The 21,235-nt window shown below is 44.4% G+C and overlaps 1 protein-coding gene across 3 annotated transcripts; it reads right to left on the reverse strand.

The window, feature by feature from the left end:
- Positions 1 to 1,354: 1,354 nt before the first annotated feature.
- LOC132762490 (cytochrome P450 1A5-like) lies at positions 1,355 to 13,784 on the reverse strand. 3 transcript variants are annotated; one of them, XM_060755529.2, is made up of 7 exons: positions 13,645 to 13,784; positions 10,388 to 11,243; positions 9,279 to 9,384; positions 8,112 to 8,201; positions 6,145 to 6,268; positions 4,843 to 4,929; positions 1,355 to 3,058 (listed from the first exon to the last, which is right to left on the reverse strand). In XM_060755529.2, exons 2-7 carry the CDS (start codon positions 11,219 to 11,221, stop codon positions 2,755 to 2,757), a joined length of 1,545 nt encoding a protein of 514 aa, XP_060611512.2. In that variant the 5' UTR covers positions 11,222 to 11,243; positions 13,645 to 13,784; the 3' UTR covers positions 1,355 to 2,754. The 3 variants fall into 3 exon arrangements, with proteins under 3 accessions (XP_060611512.2, XP_060611511.2, XP_067327440.1); XM_060755528.2 differs by having other exon boundaries at positions 10,388 to 11,252; positions 13,645 to 13,782; XM_067471339.1 differs by lacking the exon at positions 1,355 to 3,058 and having other exon boundaries at positions 4,839 to 4,929; positions 10,388 to 11,252.
- Between the last annotated feature and the right edge of the window lie 7,451 nt (positions 13,785 to 21,235).

Here is a 21,235-nt window from a genome sequence, read left to right on the forward strand (position 1 = left end):
GGTTCTCAGTGGTTCTCAACCTTTCTAACACCGGGAACCCTAAATATGGTTCCTCATGTTGTGGTGACCCCCAACCATAAAATTATTTTCGTTGCTCCTTTATAACTGAAATTTTGCTACTGTTACAAATCATAATGTAAATATCTGATATGAAGGAGGTGTTTTCATTGTTACAAATTCAACATAATTAAAGCATCATGATTAATCAGAAAAAATATGTTTAGGGGAGTATAGAAAACAGATGATGAGATTTGCGAAGGAAGATCGATGCTTTTGAACTGTGGTGTTGGAGGAAAGTTCTGAGAGTGCCTTGGACTGCAAGAAGATCCAACCAGTCCATCCTCCAGGAAATAAAGCCTGACTGCTCATTGGAGGGAAGGATACTAGAGACAAAGTTCAAGTACTTCGGGCACATCATGAGGAGACAGCAAAGCCTAGAGAAGACAATGATGCTGGGGAAAGTGGAAGGTAAAAGGAAGAGGGGCCGACCAAGGGCAAGATGGATGGATGGCATCCTTGAAGTGACTGGACTGACCTTGAAGGAGCTGGGGGTGGTGACGGCCGACAGGGAGCTCTGGCGTGGGCTGGTCCATGAGGTCACAAAGAGTCGGAGACGACTGAACGAATGAACAACAACAACAACAACCCATCAGCCCTGACTTCCACAGACCACTGAGACCTCCACACAGAACTCCCATGTCAAAAAAATACTGGAGGGGTTTGGGAGGAATTGACAGTGATTTAGGGGAGATGTAGTTCACCTACATCTGGAGAGCATTGTGAACCCAAACAACTATGGACCTGGACCAAACGTGGCACAAATACTCAATATGTCCAAATTCGAACACTGGTGGAGTTTGGGGGAAATGCCGGATGGTGAGAGAGGGAGGCAGGCGATGCAGGCTTTGCGTGAGGCCAGGCCTCGTGCAGAGGACCCCTCGCCTGCCCTGCACCCTCGTCGGATGGCGAGAGAGCGAGGCAAGCTTTGGGCGAGGCCAGGCCTCGAGCATAGGACCCCTCGCCTGCCCCATTGTCTCTTCATTTGGATGGCCTCCCACAATTTCCACAGCAGTGAAGCCTAGTCTGCCCCAGGGATGATGGTATCCTTGGCTAGGAAATCCCTCAATCCTCCTCTGTGCTGGTCCCAAACTACTGTGAGCATGAACTTGCCTGCTGAGAGTTGAGCACGTGCCTTCTTTGGAGATGGTGAGCCAGGAGGCTTCCATTGCAACGACTGGATTTGACTCACAAGATCAGAGGGATGGACCCAGCTTTCATCCTGGGTGATCATCAGTCTGTTGGAAAAGTCCTCCTGGTTTCCATGGCACATCATCGTCAAGAGAGCCTGAGAGCATTCACGTTCAAGTTCACTTTATTACGGTCAATGACCAGCTCATGGAAAGAGGGACACAGCCCCGCACAAACAAATCAGGTCTAAGGGTCAAGAGATTTAAAACTCTAAAATACTTGAGTGCATTCAACTCCTTCCTGCTTCTGGAGAGGTTTGACCAGCCAAGGGACCCAGTGAGTGGATATCTTATGCATGGGAAAATGGTCTTGGGTGATTTTTTCCATGGACCCCACACTCCTCTTGATATTTTGGGCTAGGTGGAGAATGGTTACATGGCAATTTTCCAAAATGGCGACCTCAACTTGCTGGGTGGTGTGTCAATAACAGAGTGGGGTCACCCTGGAATGGGAGCTGTTTGAACCAAAGTCCGACCACATTGGAATGGACAGTGCCAGTTCTTGACCCCATCATATGATGGGGAATCCTCACCAGAAACCTCTTTCATCCCATCGGATGCCTCCTTTGGTGTGCGGCCTTTCAAGTCAAGGAACTTGGTGACTGCTCTGTCTTCCGCTGGGTCCATTCTCAAACCTCACCCCACTTCGACACCTGTCACATCAAGACCATTATGAGTTATGAGTTGTCAATTGGCACAAAACCTATAGAGATTGATACCATGACACATGTGCAGTTTCAGCATCCTGTGATAAATAGAAGTGGGACAGGGGAAATATTTAATGAATGCCCCTCACCTCGTAAATGTGTACTTTGGGACTTGACCATAGAGCTACAGCAATTATGTTTGGATCATTACACAAGAGTAGTTGATGTTCCCATTAATTTATTTGAGCCTGGAAACATGGCAGATGCACTTAGCAAGGAAAGTATTGTCAAAGTTTTTCATGGCCGGAATCACTGGGTTGTTGTAGGTTTTTTCGAGCTATACAGCCATGTTCTAGAGGCATTCTCTCCTGATGTTTCGCCTGCATCTATGGCAAGCATCCTCAGAGGTTGTGAGGTCTGTTAAAATTACAACAGCAAAACAACAGAGAGGAAACAATCTGGGACATCTAATCACCTCTCAACAAAAGATTGCCCCAAGCACTGCCAAGCCATCAAATGCTAATCAAGGTGGTCCGTTGAAACATTCACACCTAGCTCTAAAAGACAAGAGTTCTTTGTCCCACCCTAGTCATTCCTCAGATATATAAACCCATTTTCCTAGTTCCAACAGACCTCACTACCTCTGAGGATGCTTGCCATAGATGCAGACGAAACGTCAGGAGAGAATGTCTCTAGAATATGGCCATTTAGCCCGAAAAAACCCACAACAACCCACTATCAAGGAAAGATTTTTCCAGTCCTTAACCGAGAAATGTGGTGTATCTGGGTGTATGTTTACGTATGCATAGATCACTGCATGAACAGTTGAATGCATTTTATTGGCTCGTCTTGGCCATTCCCTAGCAGGCATTCTTTGAGGACCGTTGCTTCACTTGGAAATGTGGGCATCGCTTGTGCTTCATGGTCAAGCCATAGCGGGGAGTCATGTCCACTTCCACGCCTTCCTTGACACTGAATTCCAAATCTTGGAGCAGAAAGGTCAAGAAGAGGAAGACTTCCCACCGGGCGATCTGCTCCCCAATGCATCTCCTCTTCCCCAGACCAAAGGTCAGCACTTTCTCGCTCTCGTCCTTGTCGATGTCCTTGCCGTCCGCGGAAAGGAAGCGCTCTGGGTTGAAGGAAGTTGGGTCCTTCCAAAGATTCCTGCAAAAGAGTAGGAGCATTATGACCACCACCATCACCAGTTTTGGCAAGGTGAGGCCAGTGGGGCACTGAATCCAGTCCATGATTTCATTCACAATGTAAAAGTGTTGAGTTAGGGTGCAGCATCTTGGATTGCTCTTTGACTAAAACCTGGAGTGCATTCACTACTCCATTGGGCTTATTTATTTATTTCGTATCAAAAGCATTGCATAAATTAGTCTAAAACCGATAAAAATAGAAGGAGCGCAGATGGCTAAATATCTTTTGACCAAAAACGGACAACAGCAATGGCATTGTCTGTAGCCCCCAACAATTCATCCTCTGTACACGAGGCAGGGAACAGTGGAAAAGCATACAGATGCAGAGTTGTCTGTTCTGCTCCATAGTCACATAAGGTTGTTCCATTGAGCTAGGAGATACCAGTAACCAGGGTGTGCATAATTATAAAGTCCTAAACCACCCCGGCCCAATTTACCTGTCCAAACGCATATCCCCCTATGAACCATTGTGGAGATTAAGATCCTCCAGGGAGGCCCTGCTTTCCATCCCGCCATTGTCACAGGCACAATTGGTGGGGATGAGAGACAGGGCCTTCTTGGTGATGGCCCCCCGGCTATGGAACTCCCTTCCTTGTGAGATCAGGTCGGCCCCCTCCTGTCCTTCAGAAGGATGGTCAAAACTTTGCTGTGGGACCAAGCTTTCGGGAGAGGGCAATAAGGCAGCAATAGGAAACTTTACAAGGCCAATTGAGATTTGACATAGATGACCAAGACAGTTTTAAACTGTGTATTTTAATATTGTGAAAAATGTTTTTAATGTTTATGTATACTCATATGAATTCTTGAATGTTTGTCATGTATATGCTGTGCTCCGCCCTGAGTCCCCTTCGGGTTGAGAACGGCGGAATATAAATGTTTTAAATAAATAAATAAAATCAGTAAAATAAAACCAGTATTTAAAAAACTCTAAAATTACAACAGCACAACAACAGAGAGGAAACAAACAAAGACATCTAATCACCTCTCAACAAAAGTTTGCTCCAGGCACTGTCAGGCCATTATATGCTAATCAAGGTGGTCAGTTGAAACATTCACAGCTCACTACCTCTGAGGATGCTTGCCATAGATGCAGGCGAAACGTCAGGAGAGAATGCCTCTAGACCATGGCCATATAGCCTGAAAAAACCTACTACCCAATAAATTCATTTTTAATTCATATTTTGGACCAAATTCATTAAATTCAAGGGAATTGCTGTTGTTGCTTTCGGGGTGGGGGGTACATTGTTTTTGTTTAAATTTTTTAAAATCCCCAAAAATCTGTAGATGTGTGAATCTTTCTGAAACTTCTGGGGATTGATGCCCTAGGTATCTTGTGCATTGTATTTAAAATCCAAGTAGATAACTCTTGGATAAGTAGAAGGTTCTGAAATTTGGATTTACACACTCCACTGACCTCCATGTCAGAAAGGTTAATCCGCTTTGGGTTGTAGACTTATCCATATAACTCAACCATTTCCCCAAGGGACTTAGCCTCTTGGGTGGCTATGTTAAAGTTTGGACTAAAGCCCTGAGCAGGGTCCATAGTCTTGAAACCACCAACTTCCACCAGTATGCACATTGGTCATTTGGTCAGTGGGACTAGATCTTGGAAAAGTTCCTTTTGGGAGAATTACAACTCCCAGAATCTCCGCAAACTGGCTGGGGATTCTGGGAGCTGCAGTCCACCCGAGGGATTTCACCCAAGCTCCGAATGGAAGTGTGCCTGGATCTCCAAGGTAGACTTACTCATCGTGGTTGACTTGCCACTGGTTGACAAAGACACAGAGGTCCTTTGGGACGTAGTAGCCATTGAGGGTAGTTTCTTTGACTGTGCTGAAAATAGAAAAAAAGAATTGCATTATTTCTTTATTTTATTAGACCACAACTAATTTGAAATGTGGTGCTGGAGATGTCTGGCCAGGAGAGGTACAGAGTTTATAGTTCTTCATTGTTCACTAGCCGTCCCCTGCCACATGTAATGGTTTCTAATATATTCTTTCTGCTTGTGGGTAAACAATATTCCTTGATGTTTCTGTCAGTGTTGATTCGATGATTGTCTGGTTTGCTCACTCTGGAACATGCAACATATAATTGTCCTTCTTTAGGGATCCCTTTCAATTCGATGATACTATATCTCTCTCTGTGTGTGAATCATATATATATCTATCTATATCTATGGCTGGATGGCTCTTTGTCAGGAGGGCTTTGATGATGTTTTCTTGCCCTGGTGGAGGGAGTTGGACTGGATGGCCTTAAGTATGGTGGTTCTGTGTGGGAAGTTTGCCCCAATTCTGTCGTTGCTGGAGTTCAGCATGCTCTTTGATTGTAAGTGAACTATAAATCCCAGAAACTACAACTTCCAAATATCAGGGTCTATTTTCCCCAAACTCCACCAGTGTTCACATTTGGGCACATTGAGTGTTCGTGCCAAGTTTGGTCCAGATCCATCATTGTTTGAGTCCACAGTGCTCTCTAGATGTAGGTGAACTACAACTCACAAACTCAGCATCAATGCCCACCAAACCCTTCTAGTATTTTCTGTTGGTCATGGGAGTTCTTTGTCCCAAGATTGGTTCAATTCCATCATTGGTGGAGTTCAGAATGCTCTTTGATAGTAGGTGTACTATAAATCCCAGCAACTACAACTCCCAAATGACAACATCAATTTTTTTGAGTGAAGGACATACATTGGGTTGTTAGGTGTCTTGTGTCCAAATTTAGTGTCAATTCGTCCAGTGGATTTTGAGTTCTGTTAATCCCACAAACGAACATTACATTTTTATTTATATAAATTACAATTTAGTCTAGGGACGGAAGTCAATGGCCTTGCGTGATTCCATTTGTTTATGTACCACTTGAGTAGTTTCTACTCAAGTGGTTTTTTTTTTTTTTTGGCTCTTCTTTAAAAGGTTATGATCTCTCAAAGGCCATGCTTTTCTAGAAGTCCCAGTCAAGGAATCCAGAGCCCAGAGTTTGGACAACCTGATCCGAAGAAGGTCAGTCAGCACCTGGAGCCTTCATCCTATCTGGGCGCAGAAGAAGACTTACCAGTGGGGAATTGTGAAAGGAAGGAGGGAGGAATGCCGGAACACCTCCATGGTGAAAGCCTCTGTATACGGCAGCAGAGGTCGGTCCGACAGCCGGGGTTTTCGTTCTCTGCCAATGACTTCATCTACAGGTTGGAGAATAGAGAGGAAGGCGTGAGAATCCAGCCTTCTGTAATCATACCAGACTCCCCAAGAAGCACGCTTTGTTGAGGCCGAGTAGGAGACGGCACCGCTTCCCATTCCATGCAAAAAATGAATTGAATTGCTGGCTGACTTCAAAGTAATGTTAGTCTATACATCAAAGGTACCTTTGAGATGGACTGAGAGAAAGAAGTTTGCACGAGGGTTGAATGAAAAGTAATGCCTCCACCTTCGTTACTAGGTTTGGATAGGAATATTTCAATAAATCCAACGCAGAAATAATCCTGAGAATGTGCTCTTTAACTACCACTATTCACTTTTCCACATAATCACCAGACAATTGGATACATTTCTGCCGATTGAGAAGTTTTCTAAAGCCATCACGGAAGAAGTCGATACTCTGTTTCCACAACCAGTGTCTCACAGTTCTCTCAACCACTATTCACTTTTCCACATAATCACCAGACAATTGGATACGTTTCTGCCAACAATGAACAAGTTTTCTGAAGCTGTCACGGAAGAAGTCAACACTCTGTTTCCGCATCCAGCGTCTCAGCATTCTCTCAACCACTATTCACTTTTCCACATAATCACCAGACAATTGGATACATTTCTGCCAACGATGAACAAGTTTTCTGAAGCCAACACGGAAGAAGTCGACACTCTGTTTCTGCAACCAGTGTCTCGCAGTTCTCCCAACGTCTTCATCAGAAGCATCATGATGTCCCCACAGATCTTCTTTCATTATCGGAAACAGATGGAAGGCAAACGGTGCTAAATCTGGACTGTATGGAGGATGCCGTACGATAATGAGATCCAGTCTCTGAAGTTTCAAGTCTGTGCGTGTTCATTTCAGGCATCAGCATCCTGGGTACCCATTGTGCACAGATCTTTCCATAGCCAAGCAAATCAATAACGTGACCCACACGTTCTTGTGAAATGCCGCTTATGCTTGAAATTTCTCTCTGAGTGATACGACGATCGTCCTGAATCAATCTGTCAACTTTTTGCTTGTGAAACTCGGTGGTTGCTGTCACACGACGTCAAACTCTTTGTCACGCAAGTCAGATGTTTCCACCTCAACATCTTTAAACGTACTCGCCCAACTACGCACAGTACTCACATCAACACAATCACCATCAACAGCTTGCATTCTCTGATGAATCTCCTTTGGGGTGACACCTTCTGCTGTCAAGAATTCAATGACTGCATGTTGCTTAAGTTGCATTGACCGACCGTTTGTGCAGGGTTCCATACTTCACACTTTAACAACACAACCATTCAATGCCAAGGTTTCCCGCCAAAATGGAACTGTAGAGGAGAGTCTACTGAACAAGCCCGTACCTGCCGCATACCAATACTGCCATCTGTTGAAGAGTTACGAAGGTGGAAGCATTACTCTTGTAGACTCAGTCAATTTCATCGGATGTATGGAGTGAGTGTACGTTGACAGATGTTTATACCAAGGGATATATTTTGTGTATGCATGTGGAATAGCCATAGAAATGTAACACAGGTGAGCAGGGTGATGTAGCACATGGCAAAGTGGAAATGCACATATAAACCACTCCCACTCGGAAGACCCAGCAGAGGTGTTGTGTGTTTTCCACTTCTTCTCTCTCACCCCTGTGACAATCTAATCTGGATTATGGCTGAATCTTCCAGACCACATTCCACGAAGACAAATCTTATATGCTAGGAACATATTTCTCCCAGTTAATCTGTCTGAATCATTCATCAGCAATGGCGACAGGGCCAGATCTTCTATCACTCGGTTTGGAAACCTACGTGGTGATAGAAGGAGTGATGCTCATTGGCCAAGTTTACCTATTTCTTCATGGATTTTCTTCTGGATTTCAGGGTGAATGACAAGGTACATGAGGGACCAGGACAAAGTTGTGGTCACTGTATCGAAACCTATCAAAACACACAGAAAGGATGGTATTAAGATGCAGAAAAGGCTTGAATCTGATTGAGAGCCCAACCTGAATTGAGATGTTTGGCATAAGTTTAGACTCACTATTCAACAATTGGTTCAGAAAGTCTAGAGCAGTGTTTCTCAACCTGTGGGTCCCCAGATGTTTTGGCCTTCAACTTCCAGAAGTCCTATCAGCTGGTAAACTGGCTCGGATTTCTGGGAGTTGTAGGCCAAAATACCTGGGGACCACAGGTTGAGAACCACTGATCTAGATGTATACTGTGGCCTTAGGAGGCCCTCAAGGACCATCTATATCTATATAGTGACCTTAGGAGGCACTCAATGACCATCTAGAACAGTGGTTCTCAACCTGTGGGTCCCCAGATGTTTTGGCCTTCAACTCCCAGCAATCCTATCTGCTGGTAAACTCATCGAGATTTCTGGGAGTTGTAGGCCAAAACACCTGGAGACCCACAGGTTGAGAACCACTGGTCTAGTGAGTGTTTTCAACCCACAGTCTTCTCTCTGCAAGCCCTATCAGGATTCTGGCTTTCACCTGATGTATGCCTTCAGGTCAACTGTAATCTATGGCAATCCCATCCTATGATATTTTTTTTCCTGGCTAGATCTGGTGTTTAAAGAATGTTAAAGGAACTATCACTCACGTGGAACATTTTTACATGTGGTATTCAACATTTGTGATAGCTCTTGTAACGTTTATATTAAAACTCAGAGTAGTTGTCTTGCCCCACTAATAGAAAACTCACCAGTAAACACAATCATTGCATTAAAGTGGCCAATATGAGAAACAGTGGCCAAACATAGGCGGTCTACAGCTATTTTGGAGTTCAGCTCCCATCTACTCCAGCCAACAGTACCAAAGGAGTTGCACTGTAGGACCTGTAGTTGTAAAAATCTGGTAGACACGATGATCAGCATTAGGATTGTTTCATGAGATCCAGGAGAGGTCTTTACTCCCTTCAGTCTATTCCGTATTTTGATCTAAACATAGTTTTATCTACAAATCCGTCAAACCACCTTTGGTGTTGGCTATCCCCTCAAGAAGACCTCCTTACCAGCTCCAAAGAGGTCGTTGACAAGGTTGACTATTTTTTTAGAGGAGAACTGAAACTTTTCCTGGCTTTGCTCAATGAGAGAATCGGTGATGTCCCGGATGCTCTCCTGAAAACAAAAACAAAACTTAATATGAGCAGATCGTATTCATTTAGCAATTTGGAACAGTGACACCTACTATTCCTCCAAGGAGCTAACAGTGACATATGTACTTTGCCTGCTCGCTGGGAAACTAATAATAAATACATGAAACGTCTACTGGAGTGTTTCTCAACCGTCCTAATGCCACAATCCCTTAATACAGTTCCTCTTGTGGTGTCCTCCAACCATAACATTATTTTCGTTGCTGTCATTTTGGTGGGGTTGCGGGGGCATTGATGTTGTCATTTGGGAGTTTTAGTGGCTGGGATTTATAGGTCACCTACAATGAAAGAGCATTCTGAATTCCATCAACTATGGAATTGAACCAAGCTTGGCACACAGAACTCCCACGACCAACAGAAAATACTGGGTTTCGTGGGCATTGGCATTGAGTTTTGGAGTTGTAGTTCACCTACATCGAGAGGGCACTGTGGACTCAAACAATGATGGATCTGGACCAAACTTTGCACGAATACTTAAGATGCCCAAATGTGGACACTGGTGAAGTTTGGGAAAAATAGATCTTGACATTTGGAAGTTGGAGTTGCTGGGATTTATTGCTAACCTACAATCAAAGAGCATTCTGAACCTCACCAAGAGTAGAATTGAGTCAAATTTCCCACACAGAACTCCCATGACCAACTGAAAATACTGTGTGTTGTGATGGTCTTTGGCGACCGTTCTGACACCCCCTCACAACCCCCCAGGGGTCCCGACTCCCAGGCTGAGAAATGCTGGGCTAGACCATCTTCATCTCAGATTTCTTTTGCCCCCAAATGAGGAGCAAATGGGTTTTATCACCATTTTGGTCCAGTCAGCTCAAAAAGTGACTGGAAGAAATTTTCTGCTCATTTCATGTTAAAAAAGGTCCATTCCTAGACCTAAACTGGTCCAAGGGAACATAAATATGAGCCAATGCCCTCTCCACCCTTGACATAGGAAGAGAATACCCTTATTCCTCGCTTCTTACCTTGCTGAAACTCTCATAGTGTTCCTTGACCATCTTGAGTAGGAAAGCAGAGAACTTCTCATTGAATTCCTTAAACACCTTCATGCTGCTCATGGGGAGATATTGGAGCAGCGGGATGAAGTCTGCAAGATTCCCTGCGGCAGCCACTTCCACAAACTTTTCGCTCTCGTCAATGATGCTGAGGAATTCCTGATTGTCGTGGCTGTACCGTTTACCAAAACACATGGCGCAGATGACATTGGCCACGGAGACCACAATGTATCGGAAAGGGTCCAGGGCCTTCTTCTCCCGCATCACCTCTTGTAACTTCTGGATCAAGAAGTCGACCTCCTTGGAGACATGTTCTTCTATGAGGTACATGGAAGGCGAGGCTGGGCTGGGGGAAGCAGCAAAGGACTTCAAGGCGTTCTGGGCCAATTTCCGCCGGGCGCGCCACACTTCTCCCGAATCGTGGCCAAAAGCCAGGCTTTCCCCATCGGTCACGTAACGGAAGCTGTAAAGGTCCGGGCGTCCCAAGAACTCAGCTCCTTGCCTCACCAAGGCTTTCCGTATGGTTTCTAGACCGCTCAGCACTAACACGGGTGTGCTGCCGATATGGATCATCATCACGTCTCCATATTTCTTGCTCATGCGTGTCAGGCTCAGGTGGGGGTTCTTCCCCAACTCCAACATGTTCCCAATGAGAGGGTACCCCGTTGGCCCAGGGATCTTCTTCAGGCCATGGGGAACCTGATTCCGGAAGGACTTGACCATCAGAAAAAGTAAACAGAAAACAGCCGTGGCAATGAGGGCTTCCGTGGTTGTGATATGGCTCAGACTTTCCATGGCTGACATCTCCAAGGTTGGCGTTGTAGACCTATTCAAACTTGACAGAAGACAGGCAAGGAAGTGAAGAGTAAAGTATCTGCAAAACTATATACGTTTCCTTGCGGGATTACAACCTGAGCCCTATTGACATTCCCAGCTGGAGAAGATCTGTTGAATTAATGGGCTTTCCATAACTGCCGGCTCACTATTTAACAATAGTTCCAAGTCCAATTGGGAATATCAATAGCATTCAACCAACCACATGTGCTTAACTGCACCTCTATGGCTGATATTAGTTTGAAAATTGCTTAGTCCCTATTAGAGTAGATCCAGTCGATCAATCAATGAATAGTAAATCAACAGATAGATAAATCTAATGGATTCAATGGGTTTATTATATTTATTTATTTGTTTGTTTACGATATTTATATTCTGCCCTTCTCACCCCGAAGAGGACTCAGGGCGGATCACAAAGTACACAGACAAGGCAAACATTCAATGCCATTTTTAGACATATAAGACAGACAAATAGAAGCAATTCAGCATTTCCAACTTCAGCGCCTGGTGGTTATGCTTGATTCCGGCCACAGGGGGTGCTGTTGCATCATCCGCTATGGCGCTAAGCCCTTTTGATCTATTTCCTCCTTGTTCTTTGATTGCCGGCATTTTTGTGGTGTCGTAAAATACCTCCCCGCTTTATGCAGTGCCTAATTTCTCTACTCACAGCTCTACTGTTTTCGAACTGCTTAAATGGACAGTAAGCTAGGCTTAACAATCAGGTGCTCAATCCGACTCAGGCTTCGAACTTGCCACCTTCCGTTGGCAGTTATCTATTGCTGCTGGCGATTAACCAGCTGTGCTATAGCCTGGCCCTATTATAATCAGAATTCAATTATTATCTGGATTATAGATCATAGAATCTCTGAGTTGTCATAGCCAACACTTGTGGAAGAGGGAAAGACAAAAGGGAGGGAAGGATGGAAGGACTAAAGAGTGGAAAGGGAAGGAAGGAAGGAAGGAAGGAAGGAAGGGAGAGAAGGATGGAAGGAAGGGGAGGATAAAGAACAGAGAGAAGGAAGGAAAGACAAAAGGGAAGGAAGGAGAAAGAGGGAGATAGTGAAGGAAGGAGGAAGGAGGGAAGGAAGAAAATACAAAAGACAAGGAAAGGAGGAAAGGATGGAGGGAAGAATAAAAGGATGGAAGGAAGGAAAAGATAAAAGAAAAGGAGAAGGAAGACAAAAGGGAGGAAGGAAAAAAAGGGAGAGAGGAAAAGAAGGAAGGATTAAAGGGTGGAAAGGAAGGATGGAATCAGAAAGAGGGAGGGAGGTAAGGAGGAAGGAAAGAGAGAAAGAAGGAAGGAAAGACAAAAGGGAAGAAAAGATAGAAGGACTAAAGAGTGGAAAGGGAAGGAAGGAAGAGAAGGATGGAAGGAAGGGAAGGATAAAGAAAAGAGAGAAGGAAGGAAAGACAAAAGGGAAGGAAAGACAAAAGGGAAGGAAGGAAGGAAGGAAGGAAGGAAGGAAGGAAGGAAGGAAGGAGAAAGGGAGAGAGTGAAGGAAGGAGGAAAGAGGGAAGGAAGAAAATACAAAAGACAAGGAAGGGAGGAAAGGATGGAGGGAAGAAGAGGATGGAAGGAAGGGAAAGATAAAGGAAAAGGAGAAGGAAGACAAAATGGAAGGAAGAAAGGAGAATAAGGAAGAAAGGAAAAGAAGGAAGGACTTAAAGGTGGAAGGGAAGGATGGAAGGAAAAAGAGGGAGGGAGGGAGGTAAGGAGGAAGGAAAGAGAGAAAGAAAGAAGGAAAGACAAAAGGGAGGGAAGGATGGAAGGACTAAAGAGTGGAAAGGAATGGAGGGAGGGAAAGAGGAAAGGGAGGAAAGACAAAAGGAAAGGAAGGAAAGTAAGGAAGGAAGGATGAAAGGGTGGAAGGGACAGAAGGAAGGAGGGAGAAAGGGAGAGAAGGAAGACAGCATGAAAGGGTCGAAGGGAAGGAGAAAGGGGGAGAGAAGGAGAAAGGAAAGGGAGAAGGAGGGAAGGATAGGATGGTGAGAAAGAAGAGGGCCTAAGAAAAGAGCCCAAGGTGCCCATCCCTGTCCTACTCGTTCATTCAGAGTCTGGAATGAAAACCAGAGTATCTAAGCCACATCTGTTCCAACATGGACTCTTCCCCTGTTTGCTGTCTGAAGTCAAGCAGTTAGTAGCGCTTTCCTCCCCGAACACATGAAGTTGTTTGTGAGCATGATAAGTTCACGAATCCAAACGAATGGTGCTCTTGAGCACAATGGACTCATGGATCCAGTGAGGCTTCCTTGGTTTCAGTACTCAAATCCTGGGTCCGTTCCCCAGGACACAGAAGAAGACAATAGAAAACCTCACCTTGCCAAGGAAGCCCTGGCATGAAAATGCCATGATAACAACATGTTTCCATAGGACAATGTAAGTCAACAAATACCTGTGTGTCTCGGGTGAAAGAAGAAACTAGAATCTTGCATGTAGTTGTAATGCAATAACTCTTCAGCAGAATCTTTTCAGATGTGTCTCCTCCGCTGATAGAAGTGATTTCCCTCCCAAGCAAGATAAGGGAGTATTTCATGCCCTCAGGTCCAAAGGAGGATTATCTAATCCATTTCCCCTTCCGTAGCCAAAGCGCCACAGTCGTAGCCAAGTCACGACACACAACTGGAGCCAATCCAATAAAAACACTCCAGTTCTTGGCATTCGGGGGAAATCAGGTAACAGGTCCCACATCGGCCAGTCACTACGTTCACTCCAGATGTTGTGAGGTGTTGTTCTTGTATTTTGCACGAGAGAGAAGTCTTTGCATTATGAAAAACGTCATTCACCCATTCCCATTCTCAGCAAAAAAGACAACATGGAGCCTCCCAATGCTGGATTTCCTACCATACCCATCATCGACTGGGCCAATCCATCTCCATTGGCCCCATAGACCCAGCTGTATAGAGGACAACAGGATCCTGAAGTTGGGCTGCCTGTCCTTTGTGTGGACATTTGAATGGACACGGATCTTCTGGTATTTTCTTCCCAGATGTTGAGATGACTTGCCCCACTTTCCAGAATACCTTTTCCCACTTTCCCAGGACTGGATTATTTATGTATTTATTTATTTACAATATTTATATTCCGCCCTTCTCACCCCGCAGAGGACTCAGGGTGGATCACAATGTGCATATACATGGCAAATATTCAATGCCATTAGACATACAACATATATAGACAGACACAGAGACAATTTAACATTCCAGCTTTTTCTGGCTTCATGAGGCTATGCTCGATTCCAGCCACTTCACCGTCCACTTGTGACACCGAGTCCTTTGATGGAGTACTTCCTCATTTTTACGCACGCTACTGGAAGGTTTTTATGGTGTTGTAAATTAGTTAAATTATCCTCCCCACATAAAACGGTACCTAAATTTCCTACTTGACAGATGCAAATGACTTTTGGGCTGCATAGGTCAAGAGAAAGCTAGACTATTAATGGCTGGGAGCTCATTCTGACCCAGGCTGGCTACGAACTCATGACCTCTTGGTCAGTAGTGATTTAATGCAGCTGGCTACTAACTAGCTGCGCCACAGCCGTATCCCGTTGAACTATATCCTGCTTTGAGAAACAATGGACACTGGTGCAGAGTCACCGGACCCACTTGACCAGGTTCATCAAGACAATAGTCAAGACAGTAGCACACATGGGACTCGAGGGCCACTCTTTGTCCATCCCAGTGTTGGGGCACTGTAATCCTTTCATATCCACATGTCTTCTTTGTCTAGATTACATCCTCCCAGCCCCTTGCTGGCCATTAGAGAGTGGAAATCTCCATTGGAAGCAGGGACCTCTTTCTGATTGGCTGACGCTGGAGTCCCACCTCCCAGGGAGAGTCCTCCCAGCTGGCCATGACATCAGCCCGGCTCTGCCAATCACGGTGAAGCCGGCTCCAGCTGGGGCGGGAGCAGGAAATACAACGAACTAGACTGTATGAAATGGCATGTTTTCTCTATGTACAGTATCTCAGCTTTCTTTGACGGTTTACCATGAGCTGGACGGAATAAATACCTCAGTGGCTTCTTTCAACTTGGTGAGATTTATTAATATAGTTTCTCTGGGAACATTGGGTAGCTTCTTCATCTTGCCAGTCGCACGGATCCACGAGCGGCCCGCTGGCAGTGCCGGTATCCGCTTATCGGAACTCGATATCCGCGGTTTGGGTTTCGCTATCCGCGGCGTGGATCTCACTATCTGTGGTCGGTTCAAATTGCTCTACTTCAATAGGCTCTCCTTAATATCACCATGAGTCAGAAACCACCAGAGGACATACAACAAGCACAAATCTTAACAAGACTTTCCTGAAGGATGTAGGGATTGAGTCTGAGACCCATAGAATAAGGGGCAAGGTAAAGGAAAAGTAATGCCAATATGAGGACAACCAGGTCAAAGTCAGAAGCCTTGGATCAGTATTAGTTTTAAAGACCTCTGGCCAGGCAGAATGGACTCTGGTTAAAAATTGCCTAGCTTTGCGTGAGAAGCCCTTTTTTGGCTAGATTTTCCCTTGTGCCCAGAGCCAAACAGGGGGAGGGAAACAGGCAGAGAGCATATTTACTTATTTATTTACTGTATTTGTATACCCCCTTTCTCAGCCCGTAGGCAACTCAAGGCGGTTAACAGGGCAAAATTCAATGCTTACAATGTCATATATACAATTAAAAACATAACATATAATAAAAAAACTAAACAAATCAATCGTAATGTTCGTTTGTGGGATTAACAGAACTCAAATACCACTGGACGAATTGCCACCAAATTAGGCCTCAAGACACCTACTAACCCAAGGAGTGACCATCACTAAAAAATGATTTTGTCATTCAGGAGTTGTAGTTGCTGGGATGTATAGTTCACCTACAATCAAAGAGCATTCTGAACCCCACCAATGATGGAATGGAATCAAACGTGGCACACAGGACTCCCATGACCAACGGAAAATACTAGAAGGGTTTGGTGGGCATTGATGCTGAGTTTGTGAGTTGTAGTTCACCTATATCTAGAGAGCACTGTGGACTCAAACAATGATGGATCTGGACCAAACTTGGCACGAACACTCAATGTGCCCAAATGTGAACACTGGTGGAGTTTGGGGAAAATAGACCATGACATTTGGGAGTTGCAGTTGCTGAGACTTAAAGTTCACCTACAATCAAAGAGCATTTTGAACCCCACCAACAAGAGAATTGGGGCAAACTTCCCACACCGAACCCCTATGAGCAATAGAAAATACTTAATCCAGTCCAACTCTCTTCATCAGAACAAGAAAACGTAATCAAATACTGTTTACCCCCAAGCAGAAAGTTCACATTTGATCAGCCCACACTCTGCCTTGCCAGAGAAAGAAAATATGCCATGCAGGTGAACAGTAAAAAAAAAAAAAAATCCCGAACAACCTATGTACAATGTGAACAGTTGCACCAACGCACACAATGTCCTTTTATGAGAGGTTTAAAATAGTCTTTATTCTGTCCATGTGGATAAATTCCTTTAGCAGCTCATGAAGCGAAAATAAACTCCAAACTCTGTTGCTGCTTCTGTCTTCGAAACTGTTTCTCTCTGCACTTTCATAGCTCAAGCCTTGAGTTCGGAGTAGAGCAACTGCTTTGGGAGATGGTGGTCAGGCATCCGGAAAACTCAAGAATGGAAAATGGGATGTTGGAGGGCAGAAAAATAGATTTAAAGATGGGCTCACAGCCAACCTTAAAAATTGCAGCATAGACACTAAGAATTGGGAAGTCCTGGCCTTTGAGCGCTCCAGCTGGAGGTCTGCTGTGACCAGCAGTGCTGTAGAATTTGAAGAGGCACGTGTGCCGTTGCACCTGGGGGCTATAGCTCTTAGTGAAAGAGGCATGGACGTGGCATCTTTCCCCAGGGGATTGCTTCTTGCCCTCCTATAGGAAACTGGAACTTCAAAAGACCAAAACACAACAGATAACTCGAAATGGTATTTATTGTTCACAATGAGTTATCTTTCTCAGACATAAGCTTGATGTTTCAATAGGTTTGCAGCTGAGAAGCTTTTCCTGTTTCCTCTTTCCTCAATGTGAATATCAGAATAAACACAACCCCAGTCCAATGGCCTATGTTGAAGGGACAAGACCTTCCTCTGGTGCCAAAAGAACCGGTTTGAAGGCGCTTGGGTCTCCTCAATGTTATCCAGGACTATCTGGACATAAAGCATGAGTTCCAAAGGTAAAAAAACCTTGGAATTGGTGCTGAGAGGTAATTTAAGCAGGAGCTTTTAGAGCCAAGTCTCTTACTCACATTCATCTGATAGAAACTCTGATGGCAGAATGAGAGAAAGGAAGCACTCCCCTCCTCCAGGAAGAGGTGGAGCCAAACAATTGAGCTTGAGAAAGCAATTCAACTGGTGCAAACAACACTGATTGACAGCTATAAATAACCAATCAATCCAACTATGCATAAGCAGGGTAAAAAGGCAGGATACAACAGTTTAAATCTTGCAATTAACAGTTCTACACATAGGTGGCGCCACTCACGAATGCAAGACAAAAGAGAGAAACAGGCCAAAAGGAAGGCGCATCAAGTCTGGAAACCAATGCCCTCACTGCAGGAGAACATGCAGATCAAGAATATGGCTCCACAGTCACCTTGGACCCACCGCCAGGACACCTTGGAAGACAATCCTACTCGGACTACGAGGGATCGCCTAAGTAAGCTCAAGCCTGAACAAAAATGCAACCATATCTAAAAGTCTCAGGTGTAGCTGTGTCCCCGGACATCGTTTGACCAATCAGCTTCATGCATCTTATTTTACATCTTATTTTACAGTTGCCACACACACATTAACTGATTCCTTGCATGCTCCAACATAAAAGACGTCCTTTCCAGCTCCAAAGATGTCGTGGATAAGGTTGGCAATTTTTTCACATGAAAGAGGAAATTTTCCTTGGCTTTGCTCAATGAGGGAATCGGTGATGTCCTGGATACTTTCCTGACAAAAAATACAAAATTGATTTGTCTTAACTTGGCAGATCTTCTCCATTTAGCCACTTGTAACTTTCATGAAATAAATGCCTACGTGAGATCCAGGAGCATCTGGTCTTTGGTGCTGTGTAAAGTGGGTGAACCTGTTTGACCCACACTTCCTTGACCCATTTCAAACCAGCTTCAGGGCAGGATACGGGGAGTTGAGACTGCCTTTGTGGATTAACTCTGTCTCAACACCGACAGCACATGGAGGATGGTTTTATACGGCAGCAGATCGCAGGATCAGTCTTCATAGTCCTGTTAACAGCTTATGATACCGTAAATCATTGCCTTCTCCTGAGAAAAACGTATAATATCACAAAGTGCTACCACCTCACCCACTTCATAAGAAATCTGCTACAAAACAGGAGCTTTTTTGTTGAAATTCAGGGCCAGAGAAGCAGATGGCGAAAACAGAAGAATGGCCTGCCTCAAGGGAGTGTGCTTGCTCCATCAATGTTTAACATGATCAGCTATTGCCAGAAGGGACAGTTTCATCTATGCTGACGATCATGCCATCACCGCTCAAGCAGGGAGCTTTGAAGTGGTCGAACAGAAGCTCTCTGAAGCTTCAGGTGTTCTTACTGCCTATTACAGGGAAAACCAGCGGATTCCCCACCCATCTAAAATGCAGGTGTGTGTTTTTCATTTTAAGAACAGACACTTACTTAGGCAATCCCTCATTGTCCAAGTAGGATAATCTTCCAGGGTGGGTCCGTAGGTGACTGTGGAGCCGTATTCTTGATCCGCATCTTCGGGGTTGGCTTGACGCGCCTTCCTCTTGGCACGTTTCTCTCTTTCACCCTCCATTTGTGCCTCTTCAAATTCTGCAGCACTGCTGGTCACAGCTGAACTCCAGCTGGAGTGCTCAAGGGCCAGGGCTTCCCTGTTCTCAGTGTCTATGCCAGAGTTTTTAAGGTTGGCTTTGAGCCCATCTTTAAATCTATTTTTCTGCCCACAAACATTCCATTTTCCGTTCTTGAGTTCAGAATGGCGCAACTGCTTTGGGAGATGTTGGTCAGGCATCCAGACAATGTGGCTGGTCCAGCGGAGTTGATGGCGGAGGACCATCGCTTCAATGCTGGTGGTCTTTGCTTCTTCCAGCACACTGACATTTGTCTGCTTGTCTTCCCAAGACATTTGCAGGATTTTTTGGAGACAACACTGATGGAATCATTCTTGGAGTTGCATGTGGCGTCTGTAGACAGTCCACGTCTCGCAGGCGTATAGCAGGGTTGGGAGGACAATAGCTTTATAAACAAGCACCTTGGTCTCTCTACGGATGTCCCGGTCCTCAAACACTCTCTGCTTCATTCAGAAAAATGCTGCACTCGCAGAGCTCAGGCGGTGTTGTATTTCAGTGTCAATGTTGACTTTTGTAGAGAGGTGGCTGTCAAGGTAGCAGAAATGGTCAACATTTTCTAATGTTACACCATTAAGCTGTATTTCTTACATTGGAGAGGGATTGGCTAGAGAACAGACAAGCATCTTGAGCTCTGAGGATAACCTGGGAAGGAATCCCACTGGATGATGATTGTGATGATGATGATTGGAACTTGAGGAATCCTCCAGAGATGCACTGAAAATACCGGAGCAGCCCTGCACTTTGTGCAGAGTGCGGACAGCATACCAGCTCCAAAGAGAACCAGATTGCTACCCACATGGCCAGCATCGCTGGCACCTTTTCCTTGTGCTCAAGGGGAGATACGGGACCCATATGCACCACTGCGAGTGGGTGGAGAACTCTGTGACGCTCCTGGGTGTCATGGACACCTTTGATGATGTCCAGTGATAGTGACCAAAAAAGGCAAAGTTGATAGTCATTTTTAATTGTTTTTATTCTGCAGCATAAGATGGCTACTTTAAAGCAGTATACATTTCATGTTTGTCATAGTAATACCTAAGCATTTAACCTCATTAATATATCTATGCTCCCAAAGGATTTTTCAAAACTATCACCAAATCATCAACAAAAGCTCCAAACTGAAACATTTCCTTTTAATTCCTTATACCGCCAACTTGTCATTTGTTTTATGCAGAACCTCGAGAAACAAAATAAGCCAAAATTGGGACAGTGGCCATCCTTGTCTTTTTGCTTCTTGACTCCAACAAGGTTTTTGTTAGCTCCCGGTTAAGCATTATCCGAGCTTTCTGTGAAGTCTAGATGGGTCTAACCCATTTAATAAAATTATAAGCAATATTCTAAAACTCTAAATAAAAAATGTCCTGTTCAATTTGACCAAAGCTTTTTCTGTATCTGAGAAAAATCAATGAATTATGTTTCTCACAACAAAGAACGAGCACTGGGTTGGTGTAGGTTTTTCAGGCAACATGGCCATATTCTAGAAGCATTCTCTCCTGATGTTTTGCCTGCATCTATGGCAAGCATCCTCAGAGGTTGTGAGGTTCTCACAACTTCTGAGGATTCCTGCCATAGATGCAGGTGAAACGTCAGGAGAGAATGCTTCTAGAACATGGTCATATTGCCCAAAAAACCTACAACAAGCCAGTGATTCCAGCCATGAAAGCCTTCAATAATAATGAGCACTATTTTGCAAAATTGAAAGGTTCCTGATGATTCCAAAGAGGACTAAAATTTGATAGTAACATACTAAATAATAATAGACTAAATATTAATAGTAATAGACGAAATGATTACAAGGATTTGAAATAATTTTGTGGGATTTCATCCATGGGGATTAATTAAAATATAATTTTAGTTAACTATTTTAGTGAGGAGACTATAAATCTGCTGCGCATCTTGGGACACAACATTTGAGCTTAGTTTCTGTGTTTCTGACCCAAAATACCCTTAGATGCTCATGTATATAAACATCTGGGGGCTTGTCGGTGGGGTTACAAAAGTCATGTTGGGACCTTTATGAGAAAGTAATTGATTTTCCAATGTATTTATTTTAACCTGGAATTGTGGCAGATGCACTTAGCAAGAAAAATGTGTTTCAGTCCTATATCTGAGCTGGGGAACCTGTGTCAGGGT

This window comes from Anolis sagrei, chromosome 9 (assembly GCF_037176765.1).
Source record: "Anolis sagrei isolate rAnoSag1 chromosome 9, rAnoSag1.mat, whole genome shotgun sequence".
Lineage (NCBI taxonomy): Eukaryota > Metazoa > Chordata > Lepidosauria > Squamata > Dactyloidae > Anolis > Anolis sagrei.